Consider the following 26825-nt stretch of genomic DNA (forward strand, 5'->3'; position numbering starts at 1 on the left):
AGTTAAAGTGCTCAGATGTTCAAAAACAAACTCTGCAGTTCCCAGTATTCATCAGTTTTCAGATTCTGACCTGCTCTAGACCTGCACTCCAAAGTGGCACAGTGTAATTTGCTTCCTGGTGCAGAAGTTTCCAAGTTTTCACCACTGAACATCAAGGGTAGCTTGCTGTTCAAGGAATCTCTTCCAGCCTACCTAGCTCCTTGCTCTTCTTCCCCACCTTTTGCTTTTTTTATATTAGATTAGCAGCTTTGAACAAGAAAATATGGCACTGTCTAAAGCTCCAATTCATCAGTCTGTAAGATCTTCTCCACCTTCACACTTGCTTTCTGGCTATGTCCATAAACATTTTATCAGGGGAGGACTTCGTGATAGTGAACTTGTACCTATTTCTGGTTGTGAAGACAGCAGGATAACTTAGTGTTAATGGTGGGACAAATAACATTACCAGAAGCAGTGGTATTACACAGTTTTTCATGTCATGCAGCTCAAAATTACTAATCAAAAGGCCTTATCAGTAGCTTGGCTTTCTTTCCAGGTGTGGAACAAAGTTGTCACACTGCATGTGAGGCACTGGACGACTTCAAAGACTAAGAAACAAAAAGGCTTAGAAAGCATCTTGCATCCCGCTATTGCTCCTGCAGATTTGACCCAGTCTCAACCAGCTGCCTACATCCAATCTGGTCTCATGAAGCCACAATTCCCTGCAGGTCCTCTGGCAGTACACAAGAAGGGAATGGTCTCCAACAATGCAGGAGTAAAGGGAACTTTTAACTCAATGTTAAGCCTCTTAAAAAATGAGCTGAGGTTCCTCTGAGATTTTATTAAATCTGCCAGCCTGTGAAATAGTGCCCATTGGATCAAAGACACAATGCACCCTTTCTTAGCTTGTGCTGAGCTCTTCATGGATCTCCAAAGGGCAGGAGGGCTGTAATGTCTCGTTAGGTCAGTCATTAAATATGAGGAACTGAAAAATTCACCAGAGACCAAGAATCAGGATGGGACTCTGCCATCCCTTCAGGAGCACAACATCTGACTCTTTTAATTCATCTTCCCTCCCTTCTTCTCCAGTACACTGGGAACTACTCACTGTTGCTGATGTATAAAACCCTGCCACGACAACTACTAAAAAGGGCAGCTCCACGCTGGCATTGATCCTGCCTTCATCTCACTGCATTCTTTGTCTGAGAGAACAGAGGCAGGATTAGAAGGCGGTTTAGAGTGCAACCAGGCAGTAAGATTAATAACTGCTCTTAGTTTCATTCATGATCAATTGAGTGTATGTGAATCTGCAGAGGACCTTCTCCAAACAATCAGTAGGGATGGCAGTGGCAGTCATATCAACCAGAAATCCAATGCAAATTTCAGTGACATAGCATTTGTTTAGGGAAAAAATAGATGTTTTGCTGTCTCTCAATCAGCAAATACTGCTCTGCTTGTGTAGGTCTGCTAGTACTTACCCCCAAATCTGTTATGCACCCTATCTTACTCCCTAGAAAGTCCACTGACTCCAGTGGGCACACATGCAAGTCTTCTGCGAGGGAAAGTTTGCTATCAAGAGTGCTTTTAGCCACGCATTTGAAATGAGTCAGCTACTCTTTACACAAATCAAACACCTTGAAGACTAAAGGATAAAATGTTTGAACTGATTTATCCCAACTTGATCTCCCACAAGTAATGCAGATAAATCACATGGTCTGGCTCCTTTTTGTTGAAGGGGTTAGTGCTTTCTGTATGAATTTTTGCATGTGTGAATACAAAATATAGCATGCACAGTGGTCAGAGAGGTGACCATCAGATGTGTTCCCTAATGACCAACATTGTCAACCCTGACTGGCCAAAATTCATAGTTGCTAATGTAACAGCAAAAAATGCAGCCATGTGTCAATGAAAGGTTGCCATCTTCTACATTTCTTATGTAATTCTGTAACATTATTAAGCAAGGCATTTTTGTAGCACTTTGGTCACTTTCTAAGACATGCAGTACATGGAGTGACTCCAGACAGTGTGTACATTCAAGGCTTTGGGACACCACTCTGGTGGGAGCAAAACTCTGTGGTAAGGGCACATGCTGGGGTTTGATTTCAGAGTGTAGAACATCAGATAATGGTTTTTGTCAGAGATGCCCCCATTGTCAATCTGTACATCACTTTTTAATCTAGAAAATATCAGAGAGGACTGAGCTACACAAAGGAATGCCTGTATCCAGAACTGGAATGGAACTGGGGGCAGCAGTTAGCCACATGGACAGCACTACACAACAGCTTAGACAAACATGACAAATAAGTTTCCCTTTCAAATGGCCAACAATACCTTGCGGGCATGTCTGTACAAACTTGGAATGCCTGGAGCCGGGTTTCAAAAATGTGATACTGTCTAGGCATTTTCCTTGGCCTGACAAAGAAAAGGAAGGAGGACACATGGTAGTTCTGCCCTTACTACACTTCCTAACATGTCCTATAACATGTCCTGCAGGGCCAAAATTCTTACTTCAGATATTGGAGTGTTACCTGAATAGTCATCCCACAGTCTGCACACAGCAGCTGGCTGTATTCCCAAGCATTTAGAAATTTGCCATCCTTATTTAATTGAAACAGCGGGAGAATCTATGGAAGCAGAATTGAATTCCCCTAACTGACAACTGAAAGATTAACTTCTGGAGGGAATGCCTTGAGATTTTCAACAACAACATATGATTAAGACATTTGCTTAATATATAATCTATCCACACTGTACTGACTAAAACAGGGTTGGTGGTAGAAAAAAAGAAGAAAACGAAAAAGAAAGGATATATAGGCTGCTGCCATCTGAAACATGGTATAAAGAGGTTACTGCAGCAGCCCCATAGAATCTGTCTGCCCAAGGAATTTCTTATTGATTAACAGTTCGTACTGGCATCAGTGAGAAAGAGTCCAGGCAAAACAAAGCTGCTCCAGTGTGTTTGAAAACAAAACAAAACAAAACAAAACAATCCCACATTCCCCTCAAAGGCTCTTGTTTTCACTAGGCCAAGTGCCACTGACTTCTGCAGACCACAACCAAGATCTGCCAAACTTGGACTATATGGGACCCCATATGAGGCTTGTATTCACTCTGCACAGTAATTTTAAATTTTGTTTCCAATTCATGCTAACCTCTTACCTCCCCAGAAGCATTCATGAAAAAATAAAGAGTGGCACTGAAGGGAGACTTTACATCCAATATGATATACTGCAGCAGGGGATGGGTGAAATCTCAGAATGGGTAGTGCAGTGAGGCTCTGCTTCTGCAGGTTCTCCTGCCCAATCTACAGGCCCAAGATAGCTCAGTAACTTTGAAATGTTGCTTTTTCTTGACAGGACTACATCACTCCATTGGATCATTTAGAATTAGATCTTGTTAAATGAAGCCTCTTTGACAGTTTTAGTCTACAGGTGAGCATGGAAATAAACTTTTTTGCTCATATGAAAGGACTTTGCCTTAGGATTGAGGCACACAAGTCACTGCAGTAACTGCAGTAAGGAGAACATGGAGCAAGCAGTAAACAGCAGTCTTCAATGCTGTGATATCAACATTAAACTCACTTAAAAAAACAGTTGGGAGAGACAGATGGTAAGATATCTAAGAATGCTGATACTTCTGAGAAGGGGAGCAAGACATGGGTCATTTGTAAAAATAGCAGAAACCCTGCCTGTAGCTTCAGCAACGTTCAATTTCTGTATTTAAAAGAGTCCTCTGAGGCTGCAGCTTTCACGCACATACCCCGGCTTTCACAGGGAGCATGGGAAAATAAGCTCATTGTGTCAGAAGGCCTTGAAAGGGAAAGGAGGCTTGCAGCAGGATGGGAGGAGGGGAAGAGCTAGAGCACAGCTTGAAAACGCATGGAGAGAAATCAAAAACAAACACGTACCTACCCCCAACATGCACACACATGCAAGCCCTAAACTCTGACTGAACTCTGAAATCGGAGACCGAGCTGCTTTGGAAGCCACTGCTAACTTTTCTTCTTCTTTCTTTCCTTTTTTTTTTTTTTTTTTTTTTTTTTGGTTTGGTTTGGGGAATGGGGGTGGGGTTTTGTTTTTGACCTTTCTAAGGAGGAAAAGAAATTCAGCAAACTTTGTGTGTGTGTGTGTCCTGGGTGGCTCAGGAACAGTGAGTTGTCAAAAGCCCACTCCAGCATCTATCTTTCTTGTTCCTGGTGAGGATTTTATAAAAATATTTGGGAGGTTGTATGGGGTGGGAGGGGGGGTGGGAGGGATAGTAGGGAAAGTGGAGGCTGCAGGAGGGAGGCTAGATAACTTTTGGGCCCACATGGCACAGAAGTTTTGAAAGCCTGCTTTTCATTAGCATTGCCTAGCAACCAACTCATCTGCTGCAAATCTCATCACGCCCCTGCAAAGCATCCACGGCATGCTAATCTTTTCGTTTAATAGGAAAACTGCTGTAATCTTTCTTCCTTTTCCTTTCTAAAAAAGCAGACAATAATAAAAATAATAATAATAACGATAAAAAAAGATTCCATCCCTGCTCCTCCTGCTGCCCTGCACCCCCCCAGTGCTCTTGTTGATCCAACACTTTGCTGAGTTCCCATGGATGACCTACATGTGTGTGTTCTGGCTGATAAGTCCCAGCTGCAAAGGCAAGCTTGGGTCGGTTTTTGCTTTCTGTGTTGTGTGTGCTGGAAAGGGAGGGCGGCGAGGGGGAGGATTTTTCTGGCTGGGAGCTGAGAGAGGAAGGAGGCAGGCAAGGCTACAGCACTCAGAGTCCAAATGGGTCCAAAAGGCTTAAATGAAATCTCTGGCTTCAGATACTGTAACTGAAGCCTCCCCAGCAGACAGGGAAGAACTGGTTTATTCTGGTGCGTGCGTGCACAAATCCAAGCACTCCCATATCCGCAGAAGAGCGAGTCTTGCTTTGTTGCTGATGAATTCCATGTCCAGCCAGCTGCAAGCAAGCCATGCTCTGGAATCTCCCTGGGCTTTGTCTGTCCTTTCACTCTGAAAATATCACGCTTAAGGGTAGGGGAAGTGGTTTGGACAAAATAAGACTTGACCTGAGCATCTGCCCAGAACTGAAACCAAACGTCTGTCTCCCTGAATTTTTGGCTTTTCATAAAGCTCAGATTATTTCTCTTGCCACCTGCCCATCTTCAAGCATGTCTGCGCTTTATGGTTCCACACGGAAACACTAATCTATCAGGAAACAGGCCATGCATGCAGCTTCTGAGCTGGTGAGAAGCAGGAACCTGAAAACCTGCAGACAAGCTCATTCTCAAATAGCCATCCCCTTTTTTACAGACACATACTCCCATGAGCAAGATGTATGCCGCCTTTCTCTTTGCTCTTTCCTCAGTCTCCTTCCCCTCTTTCTAGTCTCTGTATTTCCTCTACCTTATTTATACTTTTAAGTGCTCCTGATGATGTCTTGTCTTCCCCACTCAAAAAGTATTCAACTCCTCCAGAGTGCAACCCTGGGGCCATTTCACATGCTGCTTAACAATCTATCCTCTTTCCTGGTCCTCTAATGTGTGAATCTTGAAAATCATACACCTCATTTCTATCCACATGTGAAGATTAACAAAAGTGTTCCCACTTCTCCTCTACAGCATACTGCTGGAAGCATTCCCACTGGAGAGGTGCTATAAAGATGACTGCAAGATCACAGGGCCCTAAAGCAAGTTAAGACACTCTGGCCAATAATGTTATCATACCTAAGGAAATGACAATGTGGTCATTGTGCAATGGATCAGGCAGAGATAAGATACTATGAATTTCCTAAGAAATCCGTGCTAAAACTAGAGCAATACGAGGCCTGGAAAGCAGTAAATCTTATGTAAAGTCAGAAAGGATACCACAACTGTGGCAGATAGATAAATGTCACACCTGCTTTGCATTTTTAAGCAATACATGGCGAACAAAAATTTTCAGGCCTACTTTTGCAAAGTCCCAATGGATAGATAGGCCCAGTAACAAAACTTTTGACAGTGTACCTGAAGGAATGGCTGTAAGGCCAGTGATCAGGACAGCAAGGAAGTTCAACCAATCTTGGCTTCAACCTCTGGTAACCATTTCAAAGGGTTTAAAGGAGCAGAGTGCCCACAAGCTGATGAAATGAGACCGTTCATGAGCCATTTACTGTACTTGACTGGGAAGAATTGCCAGCTTTTGAAAAACACGTCCACCTCCTCTCTCTTATCTTCTAAACAACTCCAGTGCTACCAGCTTCAGCACTCTGTGCTGCAGGCACTTCCACAGTCATCAATCAGGTGAAAACCCTTTCCCCTATGCACACGCTGGGCTTGAAACCATTATGGGCTGGCTCTGCTCCCACAGCCAGCTGGAGACAGAGGTGCTTCAAATGCATTCAATGGGAAAGGAAATAAAACCCCCACCTTTGCTGGCTTTTAATTAAAAAAAAATCTCAAGCCTCATTGCTTCTCAGGAAAACACAGAGTTGGCTCATGTTTAAAGTGATAGTATGGAAATAAAATTAGTATTTTAACAAATTCCATTCCCTGTGTTAGTAAGATCTTTAACAAAAAGGCTGTTCACCATAAAAAATAAGACTTTTTGCTCACTGGAAGGCAGATACCTTCAACTCAAATGAATACTACTAAAAGAGGCTACTAATTGCCTCCTCTTTGAGATTTATTTCTATCTTTCACAGATCTGCATTTCTAGGCCATTCCAGGGATAGTGAGCCCTGTTAGGCTGGATAAGAAGTAACAGATAGCAAAGCAAGAGCACCAGATGGCAGAAGGAAGCAAGTGAGGAACTGAATACCACTTACCCACATGGCAGATAATTTGCTGTGAACTACCATCACTGTTGTGATGGAAAAGGATAGATTCTTGTGAGTGGAAAATGAACTGGAATGGAGACAAGATTCCTTGGTTCGGGTGCAAATGGTGATTACAATTTTTCTCTAGTGTCTCAGAGAGTGGAAATTAAATATGTGAAAAGTCTCAGGCCTCTCTTGTCCTTGGTGAACTTATATACTTGTTTCAAATGTCCCAGCCTAACATTCTCATTATCAGAATGAGCTGAGAAGCCAAAAACTGAATGAACATCCTTCAGGTCTCCAGACAATGAGGAAAGACTTAAAGGTTGGGTTTTTTGATCAACCTAAAGTTAAGGAAACATAATTTCAAGCTCCTCTTGTTAACACTGAATTCAAGTCTATGGATGTATGATCCTCACAGCCCCTGCTGGAGCAAAAATTATAATCAAAGAGCAGCAGCAAGTTATCTGGAATGATCCATTCTTGGGAAAGACTCAGGCCTAAGCCAATAGTAGATTCTTATAAGCATCAACATTTTAATTTTTTTTTTCTTTTTGTTAATTTAGCAAGTTATAACCACTTCCTTCTAAGATATACTCTTGTTTTAGAGCAGTCATGTTCTTACAGCATTAATAAAATAACAGCTCCCAATGAACAGTGCATAGAAGACTTACAGTATTGGACATGGCTGAGAAATGCTTTCATGGTGTTTTGCAGTTCAAAGTGAGGAAAGTTTGTCACTTTGGCAGAATATAAGCTGAGGGAAAGAAAAATGTGTGAAGGCAGTTAAATAAGGTTACACAGGTGCTGCTACTTCAGACTGTGGAAAAAAATAAATTATAATACATGTGAAAGAAAATAATCTCTCTAACATTTGAGTCTTCTTACTGCAGGGATAAAACCACAAGTCTGCTTTAGGAGTGCTGCCCTCCTTTTAGGAGTGCTGCCCTCCTTTAACTTGCCAAACATCACACTGACATTCTTTAGTGACTTGTGGTTTGGAGAGACAGCCTTATGTAAAACTGAGGTCTACACACTTCTTAGAACTGGAAACTATTTGAGTATGTTCTGTTAAACTTCGAGATGCAATCAAGCCAAAGACAATTCTACATGCTGATAGAACTCCATCTCATGATAAATGTTATATAGTCTCTTAAGACAATTTTATTATTTAGGCTACTCCTTACCTCTCACAAATCAAGAGAGAATTTCCAGTTTTGGGGAGGAAATGAGAAGGGTTTAAATGCTGCCAATATCAAAACAGAGCATTTTCAGAACAGCCAGAATTTTGAAGCAAGTTCTGTGATTGCTAGAAATAGGTCAAACTCAAATTACATTCACAAGCACTGAAAGTTTAAAGAAACTTAGGGAAAGAAAATAAAAAGTATGTCCTTACCATGAACTCATTTCTACTGAAGAAATAGATAAAATTTTACTAAAGAGTTCATTAAAATTTAAATTGTTATTTAGATAGAATTCTTGCTTTGTAGTTCAGCAAAAGTCCCCCTTGCTCTGGACAGAACTACTGAACTGCTTTTTTCAGAGGATTCATAAATCAGATGCCCTTTATGTTTTCACAGAATAGACCTCAGTGTTTGTTCTTGTTGCCATACATGGCATTTTGCCTCAAAATTTACTCAGTTTCAGTTGTATTAGACAATAAATCCTAGAGTGAAAATATCAGGTTTTGGTTTAGTGTTGTCAAACACTTATTAATTTAAAATGTCAAATTGCATTCCATTAGAGAAAAATGCTGGAATTTGCAGAGTTTGGATAACTTTAGATCTAAGGTATATAGTATTAATTGCATGCACAAATAGGAAGCACACTGTTCTTTCTAAAGGTAAGAGGGAAATGAAGCAAATATCTTGTCAGCCAATTGCTATGCAACAGTGAAATACAGCAAGATTCAGAAACTTCAGTATATATTTAAGGTCTGAAGAGTTCCTTTAAGCTGTTACCTTCCTACATGGATCTCCTCTCATGCCACACCGATTTTAAAACCTCATTGTGGCTGTTACTTCCACAGTCTTCAACAGGTTCCCAGCTCATCACTGCCATAATTCTACTGCTTGCTGCTTTCCATTCTGGTTCCTTCAAGATGTCCAGATGGGTACTGTGAAACTGGGGACACATCTCAATTTTCTGTGTCCTAATACTGCCTTACAGTGACTCATCAGTTCTTAAAGGTTAGAAAAAGGAATTTCAAAAGAAAATGGACTCAACCTTGTGCTGGAGCATGCCTAGAATGTTTATTTGTGGTACATTTTAATGTAAAAATAAAACTCCTTCTCTTTTTTTCTCCTAATACCTCATTCATCCATCAATAATGTGGAGACCATAGAGCTTCCTAGAAAAGAAGAAATCACCTGTAAAATAACCACTTTCCTCATAACTCAATACAAACTTTTGGAAGAAACTTTCTATCAAAACCATTTGGAAACAAGTCCCTTATATTAGCCTTTTTGGCTCAAATGCTATGGTAAATTATAATTAGATGAAAACAGGATTTTCTAATGGAAGGTCTAAGACAACTGCAACAATCACAGGGTGACTAGCTCTGCCTGTCCATCAACAATAAGGTGACAGCAATTCCAAATGTCCACATGACCAAGCACATTCAAAAATGAGCTTAAACTCCTTAACAGATCACTTAGGGCACATGGATACACCCAGATGCTTCCTGCTCCCCAGATAACAGGGGCAATTCCATGCCTATCTCTGCACTAGTCTTAATCCATGTACTTCCTTTGGAGGTCACTGCATGGGCTTTCATGTGCCTGCTGCTTTGTTGTAGGTGCTTTCTGGTACTGCAGGTGTAGTGGTGCATGCTTCTGTGCTCACAAACACAGCCATCCATTAACTCCTTATCACCTTCCTTTGCCAGAGATTACTCAATAGATACAGGAAACATAGTGAAAGCAAACCAGGATTGCATGATCAAAGTTTTTATTCCATTTTGCCTGCAAATTAGTGTTGCTCAAAAATAAAAAGCCCAAAGAATGCAGGGATCTAACTACAAAACACATGTGAGGAATAAGCAGCAGCACAAGTTTCCCCACTGCCTGATGCTGCATGGTCACTCAGGCAGAGGAAGACTAAGGACAGGAATGATGTACTGCCTCTGACCATTCACCCTGGGACTTCTCTGCTGACACCAGTGACAAAGGTCTCAGGTGGTTTGCCCTAGTTAAACTCATGTTGGACCACTGACCCTTATCAGAAAGACCAAAGATGAGAAGGAGTATAGGTCTAGGTCCCATCCTAGATGTCCTGCAGTCCTGTATGTCAACGTGGAGTAAGGATCCCTTATGAAGGGAGTCAAGGTCATCAATTGCTGTCTGCTGGGAGGGAAAACAGACTACAGCAATGAGAATTCTAACCCCTGCTCTTGCTGAAGACTTCTGAAAGGCAAATGTCTTCAAACTGTTAGCCTACTGTTAGAGACAAAGTAAGCCAAATCTTACAGAGCAAAATATCTGATATAAGTCTGGAGACTTATACTATCCTACTGAAACTGAACTCTTCATGATGTTAAAGAGCCTATACAGCAATTAACTTAGGACTCTCTTTTCAGTTGTTTTAAGAATACATATTAGCACATTTTTATGGAAGGTCTTGGCTGCATGAAGAATTGCATTTCTAAGTCAGCTGTGAAACACAGGCCACCAAATTCAGAAACTGTCCTGGAAACAGCACAAGCCAGTGCTGTCTTATGTAATGGGAAAGCTTCAATGAACTGATGAATGATGATCTAAAGATGCCATTCCATGGCACCTTCAACCAGTCTCAGCTGAGTAGCCTAAAAAAAATCCCCCTGGATTGTTTTTCAGCCAGTTTAAGCCAGTTCAGGCAACTATTCAGGTCAGAAAAGTGCCAGAGCCAGAGCAAGAGAAGGAGAGGGAACTGGGAGCTGAATGAGTAGGAGCACAGCAGACTGAGCAGTTTAAACTGCTATGGAGCTGAACCATGAAACTCTTTGATCTCCTTTTCAGTCGCTACTGAATGTAGCACATGAACTCCTACGTGTTCACTTCTTATGCTAAAGCACTTTTTCAGATATTTATAAAAGACCTTCCCTGATTATCACAGAGGTAACTGGACCCTGCGGCACTTCCACTGAAGGCAGAGGAAAGAAAACACGCTGCTTTCAGTCAACAATGGAAAACCAAGCAAGGAGTGAAACTGAAAAGCAGCTGTGCAAAGATATTCTACAATTAGAATTACAGACAGTAAAGAAACCCTGAAGAGAAATGGCAAGTGAAGCCCCTCTGGATTTTGAAGTGAAACCTGCTCTCTTGAATATTCTGCACTAACTGGGAAACGGAAAAGATTTACAGTAGACAAATCTCCTGATGTCTGACAGCTTGAATGCAGTGGATAGAAGTGGCACAGTAGTGGATAGAAGTCGATGCTCCTTGACTCGTAAATTAAATCAACTGTGAAGTCTTTAGTAAAGGGTAAACTGTGAATAAGCTAGTTGAAGGGACCCTAGCTTGTGTAGAAATTAGCTGAGGGGGAGATGCTCACTCTGTGTACAGCTGTCCTAGTCTGGGAGACTGCTGCCCCCCAGCTGCCTCTGTGTGCCACCCCGCTCAGGGCTGGCAGAGCCACCGCTGTGAGTGCTTCCAGGCAAGATTCATCACATCAATTTAAATGAGTGGTTTGATCCAATGCACCTTTTTCCTACCCCCCAAAACATACTGGGGAGCATACACACAAACCCTGTCCATGGCTGAGCAGTTGGCAGTGGCCATCAGAGGACTGTGGTAACTGAGCTCAGCAACGCCTTCCAGCTGCGTCCGGAGGAAGGGGGTTGTCCATGGGTTTTGACTTCACTCTTGTTTACATAGGGAAATTACACTGCTTTAAGTAAATGCACAGTTTATATCCAATTTACCTAAACTATTGCAAACCCCTGTGTAAGCACTTAGTGAAATGCAGCTTAAACAGAGGAGGAATATGGGTGTGGCAGAAGTTCCAGTAAACCTATTACACTTATTTAAATTAAACCAGTGGGAATTTCATGTGTTATCAAATCTTTTGCAACTCCATAAGTGTAAATTCTCTCATTATGTCTGTATCTATGCAGGAGTAAACATGTAAGCACTAGGACTAAATCACATCAGAATTTGGCTCTGCACTAAGCCCAGTCCGAGCACCAAATCACAGCAATTTGTAAAGTATTCCTTTACTATCACTTTCAGGGCAGTCACACTACCTGAAATGCTGGGAATATTAAGTTTTCCATCCTCATGATCCCTGTACCTGTTTTCCTCAGGCTCAGGCTTTGTAAAGAAATAAGAAAGAGCCATGGTCTCCCACTACATCAAAGTAAATCTTAGTATCCTGCCTGCTCCAAAGAATGGAGCAGAGCTGGGTTTGGGTATGGGGGAGGAGAAAGGAAGTGCTCATAGGACTGAATGCAACCAGCACATACAGTAGGTCTAATTCTTGTCCTATCAGCCCTTGACGCAATGTGTCCTTTTCCTTCAGCTATTTTAGATAAACAGGAAAGGAAAAGAAAAAAAAAAAATCAGTGCTGGAAAAAATACAAGTCAGTTTGGAAAGAAAACGTTATTGTCAAATGTTCTAATGGCAATTTCAAACAATAGTGAGTACAGTATGTCATATGAAAAACAGGGCTATTACTATGATAGTCAATCATACCAGAAACAGAAAAATAGACTTTTTAAAAAAATGGTGCTACAATAAGAATAGCTAGTGATTTGGATCATTAAACAGCTTACAAGTAACAAAGCCTGAAAAGTGGTAATATTCTTACACCCATTTTTCTGACAGGGAAGGCTCTTTACAGATAGTTAAAGTGGTTTGTTGTGGTTTGCAAACAATCCCTGAGTGTACCTAATCTACTGCCTAGCAAAACCATGAATAGCACTACCTTCCTCTAACCATTAAACTGTTCCAAGAAGTATTCTTTCATTAATGCCTTCGTATACAAAAACAGGTGAAAACTGGTTACACAGTAGGAGTAATCTGGTTTGGAACTCAGTACTACTGCCAGAAGCCAAGTCAAGTTTCTGGTGTAACTGCAGGACCATTAATACCTCTGAAAGGGCTCAGTCTACAACTGAAGACTGTGTTTTATACTTGCACAATGGTTTTTGTACCGCTGGTGCAGAAATCCCTAATGAAAATAGACATAGGTTATGACATTAGACCCTCTCACTTGATAAATTTTGTATTTATAAATTTTGTTTATATAGACATTGGATCTGCTAAGCAAAATGATTACAGATGGGCATAGCTTCATGTCAATCAGTGTAAACTCAGAGACGTGATGAAAAATTTGATTAAATCAGTTTAATCTTTTATCAGTGGGTTTTTATAATTTGTAGAATGGACATGAGGAGATCTGATGAGACACATTCATCTATTTAATTAATTTAACAGATCTCCTTCACACTCTGCAGTATAATGCACTGCCACCATTACAGTGCATGGAAATACGGAAATACGGAAATTGGTTATCTTCAAAACATTTTGCAGATACTAACTAATTATTCCATGCACTTTCACAAAGCAGTTCAATATTGCTAACTACTAGCTACTCGTCCCTCAACAAGTCCAGAGCTGAGCAAACATTGGAATGGAGCTCCTAGTTTCCAACACCACCTTCTTCCCATTAGACAGTGCTGCTTACTCACATTCTGAAGGAGTTGTCTGGGAGTAAGAATTGATGACTATTTTTATCTCCGTTACCCATCAAAAACTCCTTTATCCAGTGAATGGACTGCATAGCATGGACTTCAATTTCAGTTCTTACAGAATGTCTACTCATAACACAAAAAACACCCTTGTTAAAACTGCCCTTGAAAGAGTCTCTCAAAGTGTTATGGATGGACTGGCCAATGCTGACAATACTCTCCTTTGACCCCATTCTAGTTCTTGTGTGGAAGGGACTGTAACACATTATTCAAGCTAAGAGAAGAAAGCTGCTCTGAAAGACATTTCTGAAGGAGGCAGAGTTGCTGATGCAGGGTATGCCCTGTTCAGGTGACATGGTTCCAGCCCTCCACTCATTCAGTTCCTGCACTACCTGTGATGCTGTACATGACTCAGTTGTGCTCTGCCACTGCCTGGGGTTGTTTTGTTCGTCCATCTGTTCAAAAGGCAGGAGTTGATCAACACTTTCACCTTCCTCATGCTCTACTACAATACAACTTCTGCTGGAATTCTTGGCTCCCCCCCATTTAGCAGGGCATGATAGTTGACTTTCTCTACTTGTTGCCTCCTACTGTCATTTTTCTCTTGTATACTTCTTGCTCTATTTCTTCTTTCTTTTCTTTTCCTTAAACCCAGTTGACAGGTCTACCTTTTTAGGCTGTGCCCTTTGACTGCAGTAGTAGTGAAATGTATTCCTAAGAAGAAGCCTCAAGCCCTAAAATGCAGGTCAAGGAAGTTAGCACTTCTGTGAGCTAAGTATTCTCTTTTTATAGTATTTTTTAAAAAAGAACTTGTTCACAAAAGAACAAAACACCAGAAAGGTTTATAACTCCTAACAGAAACCATCTGCTTGAACATAAAGCTGAGAATGTATTGGTATTTTCAATTCAGGCTCAGGAGAGCTGAGAAAAAGAACACTGGTCTGCAGGCTGTTACTCACTTATCTTTCTGTTAATGAAACAGTTTTTGCAAGACAAGTGTTACCATATCCTTAAAAAAACAAACAAAAATTACTTTTTTAAAACCCCAGCATATTCTTCTATGAAGCTGAACATTTCCCTGTCACAAAAAGGACATGCTGCAACTCCACAAAATACTGCTTGCCATTATGAATCAGAGGGAAGAGAAATGAAGAGCTTAATCTGTAGTTCTTTATTATGAATTTTTAACTGAAGTTACTTATTAAAATATCCAACACTGATGTTCTACAAAACAACAACCCAACAAAACTCAAGCCTGTGAATTTTGACCATTATGGGAATTTTTGCTTCTCCCCTCTTGAAAATAACATGACCCATGGCCTATTTTTCAAGCCAGATTTCAATCCTCTCTAGCCAGCTGTCAAGAAACCACAGAAGGTGCTTGAAAGAGCACAAGAAATGGCTGGTTCTAATCTGAAGGGAAAAAAAAATTTGAGGAACAAGGCAGCTACTTGTGGCAGAATGTTATTTTTTCTTCAGTCTCTGCCTGCATATTTTCCCAACATGTGTACTCTGTTACACCATCACTTCCATCTTTTCCTTGGGTAAATATCTCTGCTTTGGAATAAAAGAAGGCCCAGGGGTGCTACTTGTAAGGACTGCACTCGCCTTGATATGTTGTTTTTGAACTGAACATATACAATGGACACATTTCAAACTTGGACCTTTGCCATCATACATGTTGCTTTTAGTTTAACCTTCTCAGATGATGGGGGGAGGCTGGAGGTAAGGAAGAGGCTGAGAGCGGGGTCATACACTCTATCCTTTACCAGATGTGGGATCTCGTGGGAGCCAAGTGTAATAGCCCACACTAACCCCTCTAAGCACACAACATAATGGAGAGAGAGAAATGCAAACTGACCCTTTCCAAGTGCCAATTCTCTGCAAAATCAAATGCAGTGGGTGAATAGGCCATCCAGCAGCTTAGATAAAAAAAAGGGTAGTGTGATTAACAATTTATTTTTAAAAAGTAATATCTGTGTACAAGTTCTGTGTAAGAGAATCAACTAAAATGAGATTTCTCCCCATTTTCATCCTGTAAACTGCATGCCCTATTAAATGACTGTGTTTCATGTATGTGATTTAACATGCCATTTGGAACCCAAAAGATGGACTGAAGTAGATTAGACATCTATGCAGAATTGGGACCTAAGAAATTCTGAATTAAACCAGCTCAAAGATTACCCTACACTCAAATGCTAACCCAGTTAAGGACACTGGGCAGGACTCACTTTTCACCACCTTTCTTATGCATCAAATGACAATGCAGCAACAGGTAGGGCAAGGACAAGGGCTGGCAACGGGCTCACTGTGTTAAGTGGCATGTGAATGAAGCCTGAAGCCCTGAAAACTGCCATGTGTACTAAGCAACTCGGAGATGGGAAGAGCGGCCAGTGGGGATGAGGGTAGTGCTGAAGCAAATCTAATTTGGGAACAGAACAAAGTATCAGGTAGTTCCTGGAAGGTGCTAGGAAGGTCAGAAGGAGTTAAGAATTCTCTGTACTACACAGTACTGAGTCCATCTCTGCAAAGTATTCTTGAGTATGTATTTTACATGCATGTACTCATTTAATTTGGTAATATACCCAACTTAATTTGATCTCAAACCTGGCAACAGGTCACCTGAAGAATCATGCTTAAGTGTTTGGTCTGCATAAATGATATTCCCTCCCTGATCTCTCTGATTATCCTAATCTGATCCCTTCTTCATCTTCCAAAAATAATATATCCAGTAAGGTTTTACTTCCCCATCATTACATTGTAACGTCTTTCCCAGAACTTCCCTTTTTAATGAATTCTTTTCTCCTTGATGTCCCTTACATAGTTCACTAACCCAACACATAATTTCTCTCCCTGCTTACTGGAGGCTATCCTGTCTTCAGCTCTACAGTTCTGAAGAGTAACCAACTGCTCATACAGAGCACAGATAAATCAGAAACCTTATGGCTGCACACATGGGTACTTTTCCCTTCTCCTGGCAAGTCCCATTCAAAGAACCATTTCTCTCTCTAAACCAGCAGGTAATTTCCCAGCATGCAAATGAAAAGATTGGGCAGATGATAATTAATTTTGCATTTACATCTTATGGGTGTGCTTCCATAGCCTTGGTATTAGATCTCTGTAACTGATAACCACTAAAGATCCTTGGAAACTACGCTGGCACACAGTAATTCTCATGTCACACGTAATATTCCTTTTCCTAACGGTGCACCTTGTCTAGAGTACAAGCAGTGACAGTCAAGTGAGAAGGTGTTGTAAGAGAAATGCTATAAATGGGCATACACTGGAGCAATCACATGATGTGATATGTGTGCAGCGATTGAGCCAGTCTCTTTAATAGCTTTGAGATGAGAGGAATTAAAATCATCTTTATAATTTGCTTTTTACAGTGCAGAGGGATTTAGTGGACATATTCTAAATCTAGTTTTTGTGTATCAAAACAGAAGTAAAAATAGAAAACCTGGTCACTGTTCAGTTGTTTGATAAATCATTGTTTTTCTTGCTGCTCTGTCAAAAAAATACAGCAATGTAAATAGCCCATAACTGGGAATCTATCAGGCTCTAGAGCCTTTTACAACCCAGAACCCTGGAAGTCCAAAATAGCCCCACAATGAACAATATTTTCCAGAAGTTGTGGATTTTTTATATATATATACCAAACCTATCTGTGAAAACTCCAAGAGAATTTATGAATACAATAAACGTAAAATTTCTTTAGCTTCTTTATTAACCACCTGAACTAACTACATAATTTAAGTTTGTGTCGGGTTTTTTTTTGCTAAGATGCAAACAACTATGGAGCGAAACACAGCACTACGTTGTAGGAGACAAGCAGTGTTACACTGTGGCAAAAAACATATAAAGAAATCTAATAACATTACAGAAGGATAATTTAGGTAATGGTAAAGGAACACATAAGGTAAAGGAACATTGGATACTCTTTGGCATGGAAGGGCTAATTGGGTTTTCTCCTATAGTGTATGTGCTATCTTGCCAGTGATACAGGAGCCAGCTCTATGCTGTGACAAACGGCTTTTCTCAGTCCAGTGAAGCAGAAGTCTTCTGTCCCACTGTGTACTCTGGGGAAAAGAAAGGAGTTACTATGGAAAGGCACAGAAAGCTGCCCAGAGCTTGGGCAATTCAGTCAGTATCCCTGGCACAGTTGGCATCCTCTGGCACACACTGGACATCTTATCAGGTGAAATGACAGCAAGCCCAAACCTCCATTTCAGATGCTGCTGCTGCTGCTCAGCCCAGAAGTTGGGTAGCAGTTCTCACCAGGCTAACTCTGCAGTGGAAAACAGTCTAAAAGGATATGTAACAAATGAAAAGGTGTGAGAACTGCCAAAACACTAAACCTTGTAACGTGATACTAGCAACCGTATGTGTGCAAGAAAATAGAGCAACACCACAGACAGATAAAAAAAACTGTTGTCATGACCTGCTAACTTCAGATAAAATTTTACAGGCTCTGCTGCTGCTGTGTGCCCTGTAAAGAATGAGGGGGCTCACATATGCAACTCATCGCTAGCTCCTTTCTCACTTTTACAGTTTTGACTTGAGTAACGTTACCCTGTGAAGTGGCAGAACTCCAGAGTCATCTAATGAACCTCTGAAATCCACCACTGCTTAACAGGGGGCCAAGATTTCAAGACATTAAAGGTAAAATAATTCCCAGTAGGTCTCCTAAGAACATCTTAATGTGTCTGTACTGAGTGGTATTTTCACACTGTTCCCTTCCTCTCTCCTATGACTGGATAAAGAGCTCAGAGGAGAAAAAAAAATACCTATGAATACCGATGTGCAGGGAGCCCTCGTAAATTCACTTCCCGTCAGTCCAACAAATGAGCTCCCTCTGGGAAGTCATGAGAGAGAGCCTTCTCACAACAGCCTGATTATCAAAAGTCTGTTCTCTCTTGAAATACTCTAACCTCACAGGGACAAGTATCCTAATAATATGAAAGCATCATAATAGCTTGAGCAGTGTAAATTACTTTTGTAACTTGGGATGTGTGGGGCACATTTCCGGCAGGTTGGTTCCCAGTGATGCTGCTTGCCTCTCTCTATCACTTGAGAATTACCCCAAGCATGAAAGATTCATGTGCTGCAAAAATTCAATTTCAGAATAGAAATGCAATTCTCCATATATCAGATTTCAGGCAGTCACTGCATCCATCATAATTTTAGCAAGCTGGCTTTATCACTGCCTTGTTCTCTCTCCTCAGAAATATAATGCATGTTACCTGCTGCAGTCCTATCCAGTATTTCAAAATTTTTTAAGAAATAAGCTTCTCACTGACTTTGTTCTTCAGGTTTTGCCATAAGTCTACAGTACTTGAGTACTGATGGCAGTACATCAGTACATTAAACTGACAGATTTCTGTCAGTTTCCAGATTTGCCTTTCACATTTGTCTTGGATCTCTTCCATTTTTGCAGTTTTCAGATCCATCCATGCTTTGCAGCTATCTGCGTGTGAAGGCATCCTGCATAATAATCTGAGGAGTTACCTCTTGCTTTTGCTCTATTTCTTTCCAGTCTCTGTTTCTGAGGCAGTGCTATTGCAAGTCTGTACACAAAGATACTCTCACCTTTATCCTTCTCCTAACCATAAAAGAGAGACTGCTTTTACAACCATTATTTCATTTCATTTGTATCGGTAAAACCCCAAACCCTGAGAAACCAGAATGAACCAGTGTAAATCAAACAGTGCTCTTACCACTTAGACCCTCCCTGCAACCCTTTCCAATCAGGGGATCTAAAATTACCATATTTACAGCATCTGCAGCAGAGCCAAGTACAAAACAAGATGAATAGCTGTGACGCACGAGGCAGAGTGTGGAAGTATGCAGCTGGGCCTGCAAACAATATAGGCACTCGGCGCTGGAGTCCATCTAATGCTTTTCACAGAGCAGAGTGACTAAAAGGGGAAGGAGGGGGAGGGAGGTGAAGAGAAATTCCAGGAAGATGAGTGAAAACACAGCAGAAATCCCAGGCTGCTTCACTAATGGGTAATTGAAATGACTCACAAAAGGTCTAGTAGGGAATTCAATTAATTAGGGACGTGACTGGGCAGAGAGGAGGAGGGAAAGAGAAGAATGCTGGTGATACAAGAAAATCACTCCTCTCCATTCACTTAGGAAAGGGCCTGGAAGAAAACCTCAAGGAAAGAAAAAGCCAAGTTTTTCAAGACAGGGCCTCACAGAAAAGGACAAATAAGCACACCCCTATTGCTTGTCCTCCTTCCCCCAGGTTTCTAATGAAAAGGAAGAAAAAAGAATAAAATTCAATATATTAAATACATCGAGGCAATTGGTAAGAAGAAACTATGAGGACAAGACAGAGGAACGACGTAGACTAGATCAATTGCAGTGCTGCTAATAGCACCCCCCTTGTCATAACACCACTGCTTATTCCATGTGACAATGAGGGGAGGGAGATAGTGAGCAGTAGGAAGATGAGTAAATTAAAAATATGTGGGGATGTTTGAAGGAAAAAATATAATGCAGGAAAGGGAGAGTAGTAGGAATAGGGGCATACAAGAGGACTGGAATTGACAACAGCAGGAGAGAAAAATGGAAAAGGAGTGGATGGTGGAAAGGTGAAGGGAAATGGCAAAGGTCATGGGTAAGAGAAGCAACAGAAGGAAACCCTGAAAAGGAGAAGAGCAGATGCAGGAAGGGTCAGGGAAAGAACGGTAAGTTTCACAATCAGTCAGCAGTTAGCACTTGCCACGATGCGTATTTGAGAACATCCATGTTGATTCAGAGAGCATGTATTGAAAAATACTGCTTCTGACCAAGCCTCAGAGACTAAATTTACACTAGTGCTAGCTTAGGAATCTTCAAGAATGTGTGATCCAAACTTTCCAGGCCCACAACTGGTCATTCCTGGTACTTGAACAACAGGGGGAGATAGAATGAGCAGGGGCAAGTACTCATTCACAGGATGGAAGGTGGGCTCTGCACTCTTTCATAATAAAGTTACCATAGCTTGAAACCTAGCTCTTGTTAATTCTGACTCGGAGCTGTTATTGCCAGGCTGGCTGTTCAATGGCTTTACAAAGGAAACTCAGGGTCATTGTTTACCTTCGTGAATCATGAAGAGAGCTAACAAAAAGTACTTCTTAGGCCCTATCGGGTTCAGCACTGAATGCCCTCTGAAGGCTTAGATATGCTCTCACGCTCAAAGATCAAGATACTATCGCTGTGAAAGGTTGGCAAAGTTTGCAATATGCTGCATGTTTGGGCAATTAGCTGAGGATTTCTGTTCCCAGGGCTGTCAATCTGACATTTTAGCAAGAAAACATATAAATCAAACCATATACCTCTGCCAGTGAACTGACCATTAACGTCAGCTCCACTATCAAACAACTTTCAGAAAAGCAAAAGATTTTTCATAAGCTTTTTATTTTCTGTAATAGAGCAAAGAAGATACAACACTGCCCAAGAAAACACTTTTCAGGCAGTTAAGACATACTGGACCAGAAGGAAAAATATACTATTTAGGTAACAAGAACCAGTATGAATGATACTAGTATCTTTACACTACTCTAAATACACTAGTGTCTAGACACAGAGATTGTTTTACTGCAAGTAAATCAAGGCTTTCACAATGTTTTAAGTTACATTCATGCGAAAATGAGTATGCAGAAATCCCCAGCTGATTCTGAATTGACCTTACAACATGACACTAAGGAGTATTATTCTGCTGCAAAAATAATCTTTCAGAAGAGGTATAAAGTGGAAATTCATATTTCAGTGGGCTGGTCTAAAAAAATGACCCCTAGAAATTTTGCAAAGGCATTATTGTTGGTGCTCTGGACAAATGGAAACATACTTCAAACAGCTGGGCTGTTATTTTCTAGGGAAAAGGACTACAGACTATGAGCGTTCAGTGCCTAGGTGCCTATGCAACAATGTGATTGTCATACAAGAATTACAATACAGCTAGAAAACATTAGTAAAGTCAGGCAGCCCCAGAAGCAAATTTGAGCTGGGCAGACAGAGTACTACTTGACACAGTACTTCTTCCAGCTCCAAAGCACTATTCTTTACAATTTTCTATCAGGTCTGACAAAACAGACAGAACAATGCTCTGAAGGTCCTCAGTTTCTAATCAGAGAACCTCCAAAATTTACCAGAGCCTCGATTTCACTGCCAATATACTTTTGTCTTTTTACTGAGTCTTCACCAAGTTAAATTCATGAGAACTGCAGGCTTGGTCAATGTGTATCTCGAGGTTATCTGGATTCTGTTAAGCCAGGCTGACACATTTTGTCCAGACCCTCCTTTCCTTCTCTTCAATACAATCAACAAAAAAGCAAAAAACAAAAACAAAAACAAAATCCCCTCTTTTGTACAGAATTAAAATAAATTCTTTTTATCTCTCTCATTAAGTACCATCCTGTATTTAGTCATTTGACAGCACCAAGGAATGATTTTTCTGTATTCCACAATGTCATCCCTCCTCCCTGGATCTATTCAAAGCCTCTTGTACATATTTAATCACTTCTAGCCAGGCCTAGCTAATGAAATGCAGGGCCTTGCCCTGACCTGACCTTGCTATTTCTATTTTGGCTCAGCACATCCTCTGCTAGTTGGGTAAAAAAAAAAAAAAAAAAAGTTGTTTCTTTCTCTTGGTCTTAAAGGTCCTATTGCTGGCAGGGGGTATGGTCAAGGACACTGCAGAAAACAGAACAAATGACTGTGAACACTGCTTTGCAAAACTACTGCAAATCAAACATGGACCACAGCAAGCTAAGTGCGAAGGTTTTTCCCTCTTTTTCTTTGGCTGGCAAACACTGGTGGGCACTGTTCATCTACTGGGAATAGTTCATGACTAGATAACTGTAAGAAAAATGGACTGCTCAAATTGTTTGCAGCAGTAATAAAGCACTGATATTTGTTCTGGGCACCTACTGCAACTGAATATGTTGTTCTTGGTTTTCCCTACCTGTTCTTCCTATTTGCCAATAAGGCAATTAAAAATATATATTTTCCACTCTTGAGAGCTTGTAAAGACGTGTGATACCATTTATGAGCACTTAGGAATCCTGGATGCTAGGTTATCCCTTTTGTCACATGATGTTGGTTGCAGGAATTTATCAACTTGCCAACAGAAGTCAGAAATGTTTCCAGTAAAACAGGACAACATTTACATGGTGATCCATGTGGACTTTTTAAGCTGCTGTTCGTTTTCAAGTGGTTTGTGAATTTGTTGACCATTAGTTTTCGTGCTCAGTTTGACACAGTGAGTTGCCGGATGAACCATAAACCACATTTGGAGTCAGCAAGGGCAAGGGCCATAGTTTTATTCTTTCTGAGTACACACAGCCTTACATTGTGGAGCTTTGGATGCTGAATAGGGGTCACAGATGCTATCACAAAACAACCAGTAAAAGCATAAGGACCTTTAGGTACTCGGACTGTCAGAAAAATCAGGCTGAGCGGTTCAATCCACCATTGTTCCTCAATTACCTCTCAGTTGAGGCACGTCAGAGAAAATGGTGCTGAATAGGATGAAGATGCCTTAACTAGCTGCCCCAAAGTAATGCCCTACATCCCATGGGATACTGTGAGCCTTAAAAGCTGCCTAAGGACCATGGATGTAGACCACATTTCTAACGGCCAAAGTCAGTTTAACACATCCCTGTTCGTCCTTCTGCATGCGCTGGAACAGACACAAGAAGAGTTAGACTGGTGTTTACAAGCCCAGTCTTTTCTCAGCTCAACTAAAACAGATTCAAGTTGCAGCCTTCAGATGAATTGAAGCAGTAGGACATTAGACATTGCTTGAAGAAATGAGAAAATCGTGTTTGCAATCACTAAAGTCAAACAATACAATTGTGTCATTTTCCTTCTAATACTGTTTATCAGGTTCTTTTTTAGTCTGGTTTTCTACACAGACAACACTTTTGCAATCACATTCTGTACCCCACTAGCTTTTATCCCTATAACCTTTTCAGCCCCAAAGGATGGGGGTTCTCAGACACAAGTGAGATTACAGAAATTCAGTGAAAAGTGATGAACAAGTAGACGCGAGAGTGACTGTAAATATCTCTGGATGGCTTATTAGGTTACCCATTATATTCCATGAAATCCACCAAGAGGACTTCTGAGTACCAACCACAGGAAAGACTTGTAGATACAGTCAACCAACCACAAGGTACAGACCTGTACCAAGCCACATTTTATTAGTTTTTCCTACACTCATAGGTTTGCCACTGTTTACAAAAAAACCTTGAAGTTGCCTATTTCTTAGGAAAAAGTGGAAATATACAGTCTTTTCCATCACAGCAATACAGCACTTGCAGCTGAGGGTATGCTATCCTGAAAGAAGTAGCTTTACTTCCTTGTCCCACATGGTTTGATACTGGACCCAAGCTACTCTAACTGTGAATGGTTACCAGAAGACATTGTTCCATGTCCTCCATCTCTTTTTCACCCCGCCGTACCTGATTCCCTCGCACTAGTGGTCATACTCCACAAGAAATCAGTTCAGGCAGCAAAGATGGAAAAAGGCTAACCCACAAGTACAGAGCAAACAGATTACTTAGCTCCCATAGACAGCTCACTGAGGGGTTGGATGAGTACCAGAAGTTATACAGAAGTTGGCCTTGGTTTGGACACCTATTGAAGACCAGGAGATGAGAGATCAGCATTACTACAACCTGAAACCTGGCTATGGTCTTGAGTGGGTGGTCACAGCCAAACATCTGCATCTGGTGACCCTCACGCAGAACGGCTCCCTTGGGAGGACACAGCACTCAGTGCCACTCTGAGTGAGAAACAAACCTTTGTGAAACTAAAGGCAAAGGCAACATTCAGCCACTTTTCCCCCCTCTTCCAGCAGGATTCTGACCTGCCTTGAGCCCCAGCTCCACTGCAGTTGTACAAAACAGAGCCAAACACTGCTGTGTTGGGCAAGCACATTCACACTGACTGTGTGTGTCTTTGGTTTGTGTTACAGTCTTCTGCAGGCATTTTGTTGTAAATTTATACTAGAGACATCAAGAGCATTGAGGACTGAAACTCTCTTGCTTAGGCTGTTCCTGATGTTTGGCAGGGCTGGAAAATGCTACCTTGGGGTGCTCCTTCCCTCGGAGATCTGGCGGGATGTTGCAGTTAAGCCACATCCCCACAGCTTAAACCACAGAATGTAAAAACAGCTGTGCAATCCAACTGTCTGAGCTGCCTTGGTGTTTGGCTGGCCTCTGTGGGGGCCAAAATTTTTTTGACTCCAAGTAAAAATATGGTTTAGCATAATTCACGAGACTAGGCAAAAACATTTTTGAGAGGTTCATTCCAACCTACTTGTAACAAACAAATTTGGGCAACCACCTCTACATGCCAGAAAAAATGTTTATCCAGCTTAGCCAAAATTGAGCAAAATAGATTTGCTGGCAGCATGGACAAAGCTTTAGGCTTTTTTCAAGGTCCTTTCCTAATTCCAGTTTTCCATTCCCCACCCTTTGGAGTTTTAGATGATTCTTTCTCCTCAATGGCTTTTCAGTTTGGGAACTGTTCTTAAATTTTTTCAGCCTTATGGTTCTTTTCTTTCTTTTAGCCTTTTTTTGCATTTGTTTTCTTTCTGTTCTTTCTCAGGGAAACTTATTAAAAAACCGCATACCTTTAACATTCCTACCTTTTCTTTGCCCAAATATTTTTCCCTGGCCAAAGATATATTCTTTGATATCCCTTGGTTAAATTTAAATGTATTAAATGATTGGGAAACAGGAATATTAACAGTTGCCTAAGACCACTATTCCAAAAAAGAGAAGGAACTTTTTATTTACATGTGTCTAACTAATGCAGTTATTTATATATAGATACATATATTTTAATACTCTTGCCAGTTCCTCAGAAACTAGCATAGAGAACATACATGTAAGGAAAAATGGACTAAAGGAGGACTTTTGAGAAAGACAACTCCAGAAGGAAAGGAAAATAGACTAATTCAATGGCTTAACATGGAAAATTGAAGTCTATGATTTCCGGGCACACCGGTCTTCCTTCTGAAATGACAAACTTCGTGTATTTCCCTTGGAATGGACCTCAAAACTCCTATTTTTTTAGCATTAGCTGCTTGAAACATTTATAAGATGGCTCACAGCCCCAAAAAACAACAGGAAAATTCTCAGCATTCCAGTTAGAACTTTCTTAAATTTTATTTGATTTTTTTTTAATTCAAAGTCAGTTGGAGTCTCCCACTATTCACAGTAAGCACTGCACAGTTTTGCGTGCATTCCCAAGGCTACTCAGACTAACCTATAAAGGCCCAAGTATTTCTGCTGGATATGTTCCCCAAAATTTGTCTAACTATCTCCAGATAGAATTGAAATCACAGTGGAAACCAGTTGTCTTGGGGATGCCAAGCAGCAACTCTACGTAGGCCATCATTCGAGAGAGCCTCCCCAGAGGATACTTCTGAGAGTTCATATCTTCATGTTTTAGTAAGAGCCTCCAGCCATTGCCTCAGACTCACTTTTTGGAATATTTGAGCACTTGAAATTGGTTCATGCTAAGCTTTTCAAGGGCTGATTTTATCACTTTTTAATTGAAAGCATCTCATTAAAAAAAAAAAAAAAAAATTGCCCATGCTAAGAATGCAAAAGACTTGGGATGGATATGACAAGTCTTTCAAGCAACACTGAGTGATGCTTAAAAGCTCAAATACAATGCTGCCCAGAAGGGAAACTCTGCTTAGGCAGCCTTTTAGCATACTTCCCAGTCACGTTAGGACTGGCTCCCAAATACAAAATACATGCACACGCCATGCATGTGCATACAGTAATCTGTCAGTGTTTATTATTACTCATCACAGGCTTAGAAAATACAATGAAAAGCCAAATTGCAACTAAAGCCTTTTCATTCTCATGATCAATTGCTTAAACCTTCAAGAAAGAAGACCTTGTTTCATTCTGATTTTTTGGAGTCCCACAGGAATGACTGATAGCATCTTCAGCAACTGCAACAGTATAGTGTTGGACATGTATCCATAGTGGCCCTTGGCAGGTTCAGACAAGAAACAGGAAGACTGATACCACTTTGTTGCTGCATATGTTACTGTGAGATCCAAGTCCTTGCTGGGTCAGAAATCACATGATGTATTAAGGGTTTAAGATTAACTATGGAGATTTAAACTCCTTTTTGACCATAAGCCATGAATGGAAATGGGCTAGAGAAAAATAAATTTGATGATTCTGGGCCATGGAGTAACACAACTTCTTAATCAAGGAAAAAAGAATTAATTAATTTCAGTGGTAGATGTGCTTTTAGCATCCTTGTCAAGTAAACCACATCATTAACTTGTTTTGGGAATCATACAAAAAAAGATAATATTTTATATTAGAGGAGAGTCTTTGCAGGAGTCTGTAATTCCATTCGTGTTGACCATTTCTA

The 26825-nt window shown here is 40.8% G+C and overlaps 1 protein-coding gene across 33 annotated transcripts in view; it reads right to left on the bottom strand.

Annotated features, from left to right (window-relative positions):
• The window catches only part of RAD51B (RAD51 paralog B), a 429615-nt gene that overhangs the window by 105369 nt on the left and 297421 nt on the right, over nt 1-26825 (bottom strand). For 9 of the 33 annotated variants that reach the window (XR_015288776.1, XR_015288778.1, XR_015288782.1 and 6 more), the window contains one exon: nt 7431-7513. The exons of 19 other annotated variants lie outside the window; for them this stretch is intronic. Coding sequence is in view for 7 of the 14 variants with exons in the window: in XM_086895905.1 (XP_086752031.1) it covers nt 7475-7513 (39 nt within the window). In the remaining 7 variants the exon portion in view is untranslated. Of the gene's footprint in view, nt 1-90; nt 965-1087; nt 1182-7430; nt 7514-26825 lie in introns of those variants that run through there. 5 more of the 33 variants (XR_015288781.1, XM_086895908.1, XM_086895895.1 and 2 more) reach the window with 4 other exon arrangements.

Source organism: Cyanistes caeruleus, chromosome 6, assembly GCF_971803275.1.
Source record: "Cyanistes caeruleus chromosome 6, bCyaCae1.hap1.1, whole genome shotgun sequence".
Lineage (NCBI taxonomy): Eukaryota > Metazoa > Chordata > Aves > Passeriformes > Paridae > Cyanistes > Cyanistes caeruleus.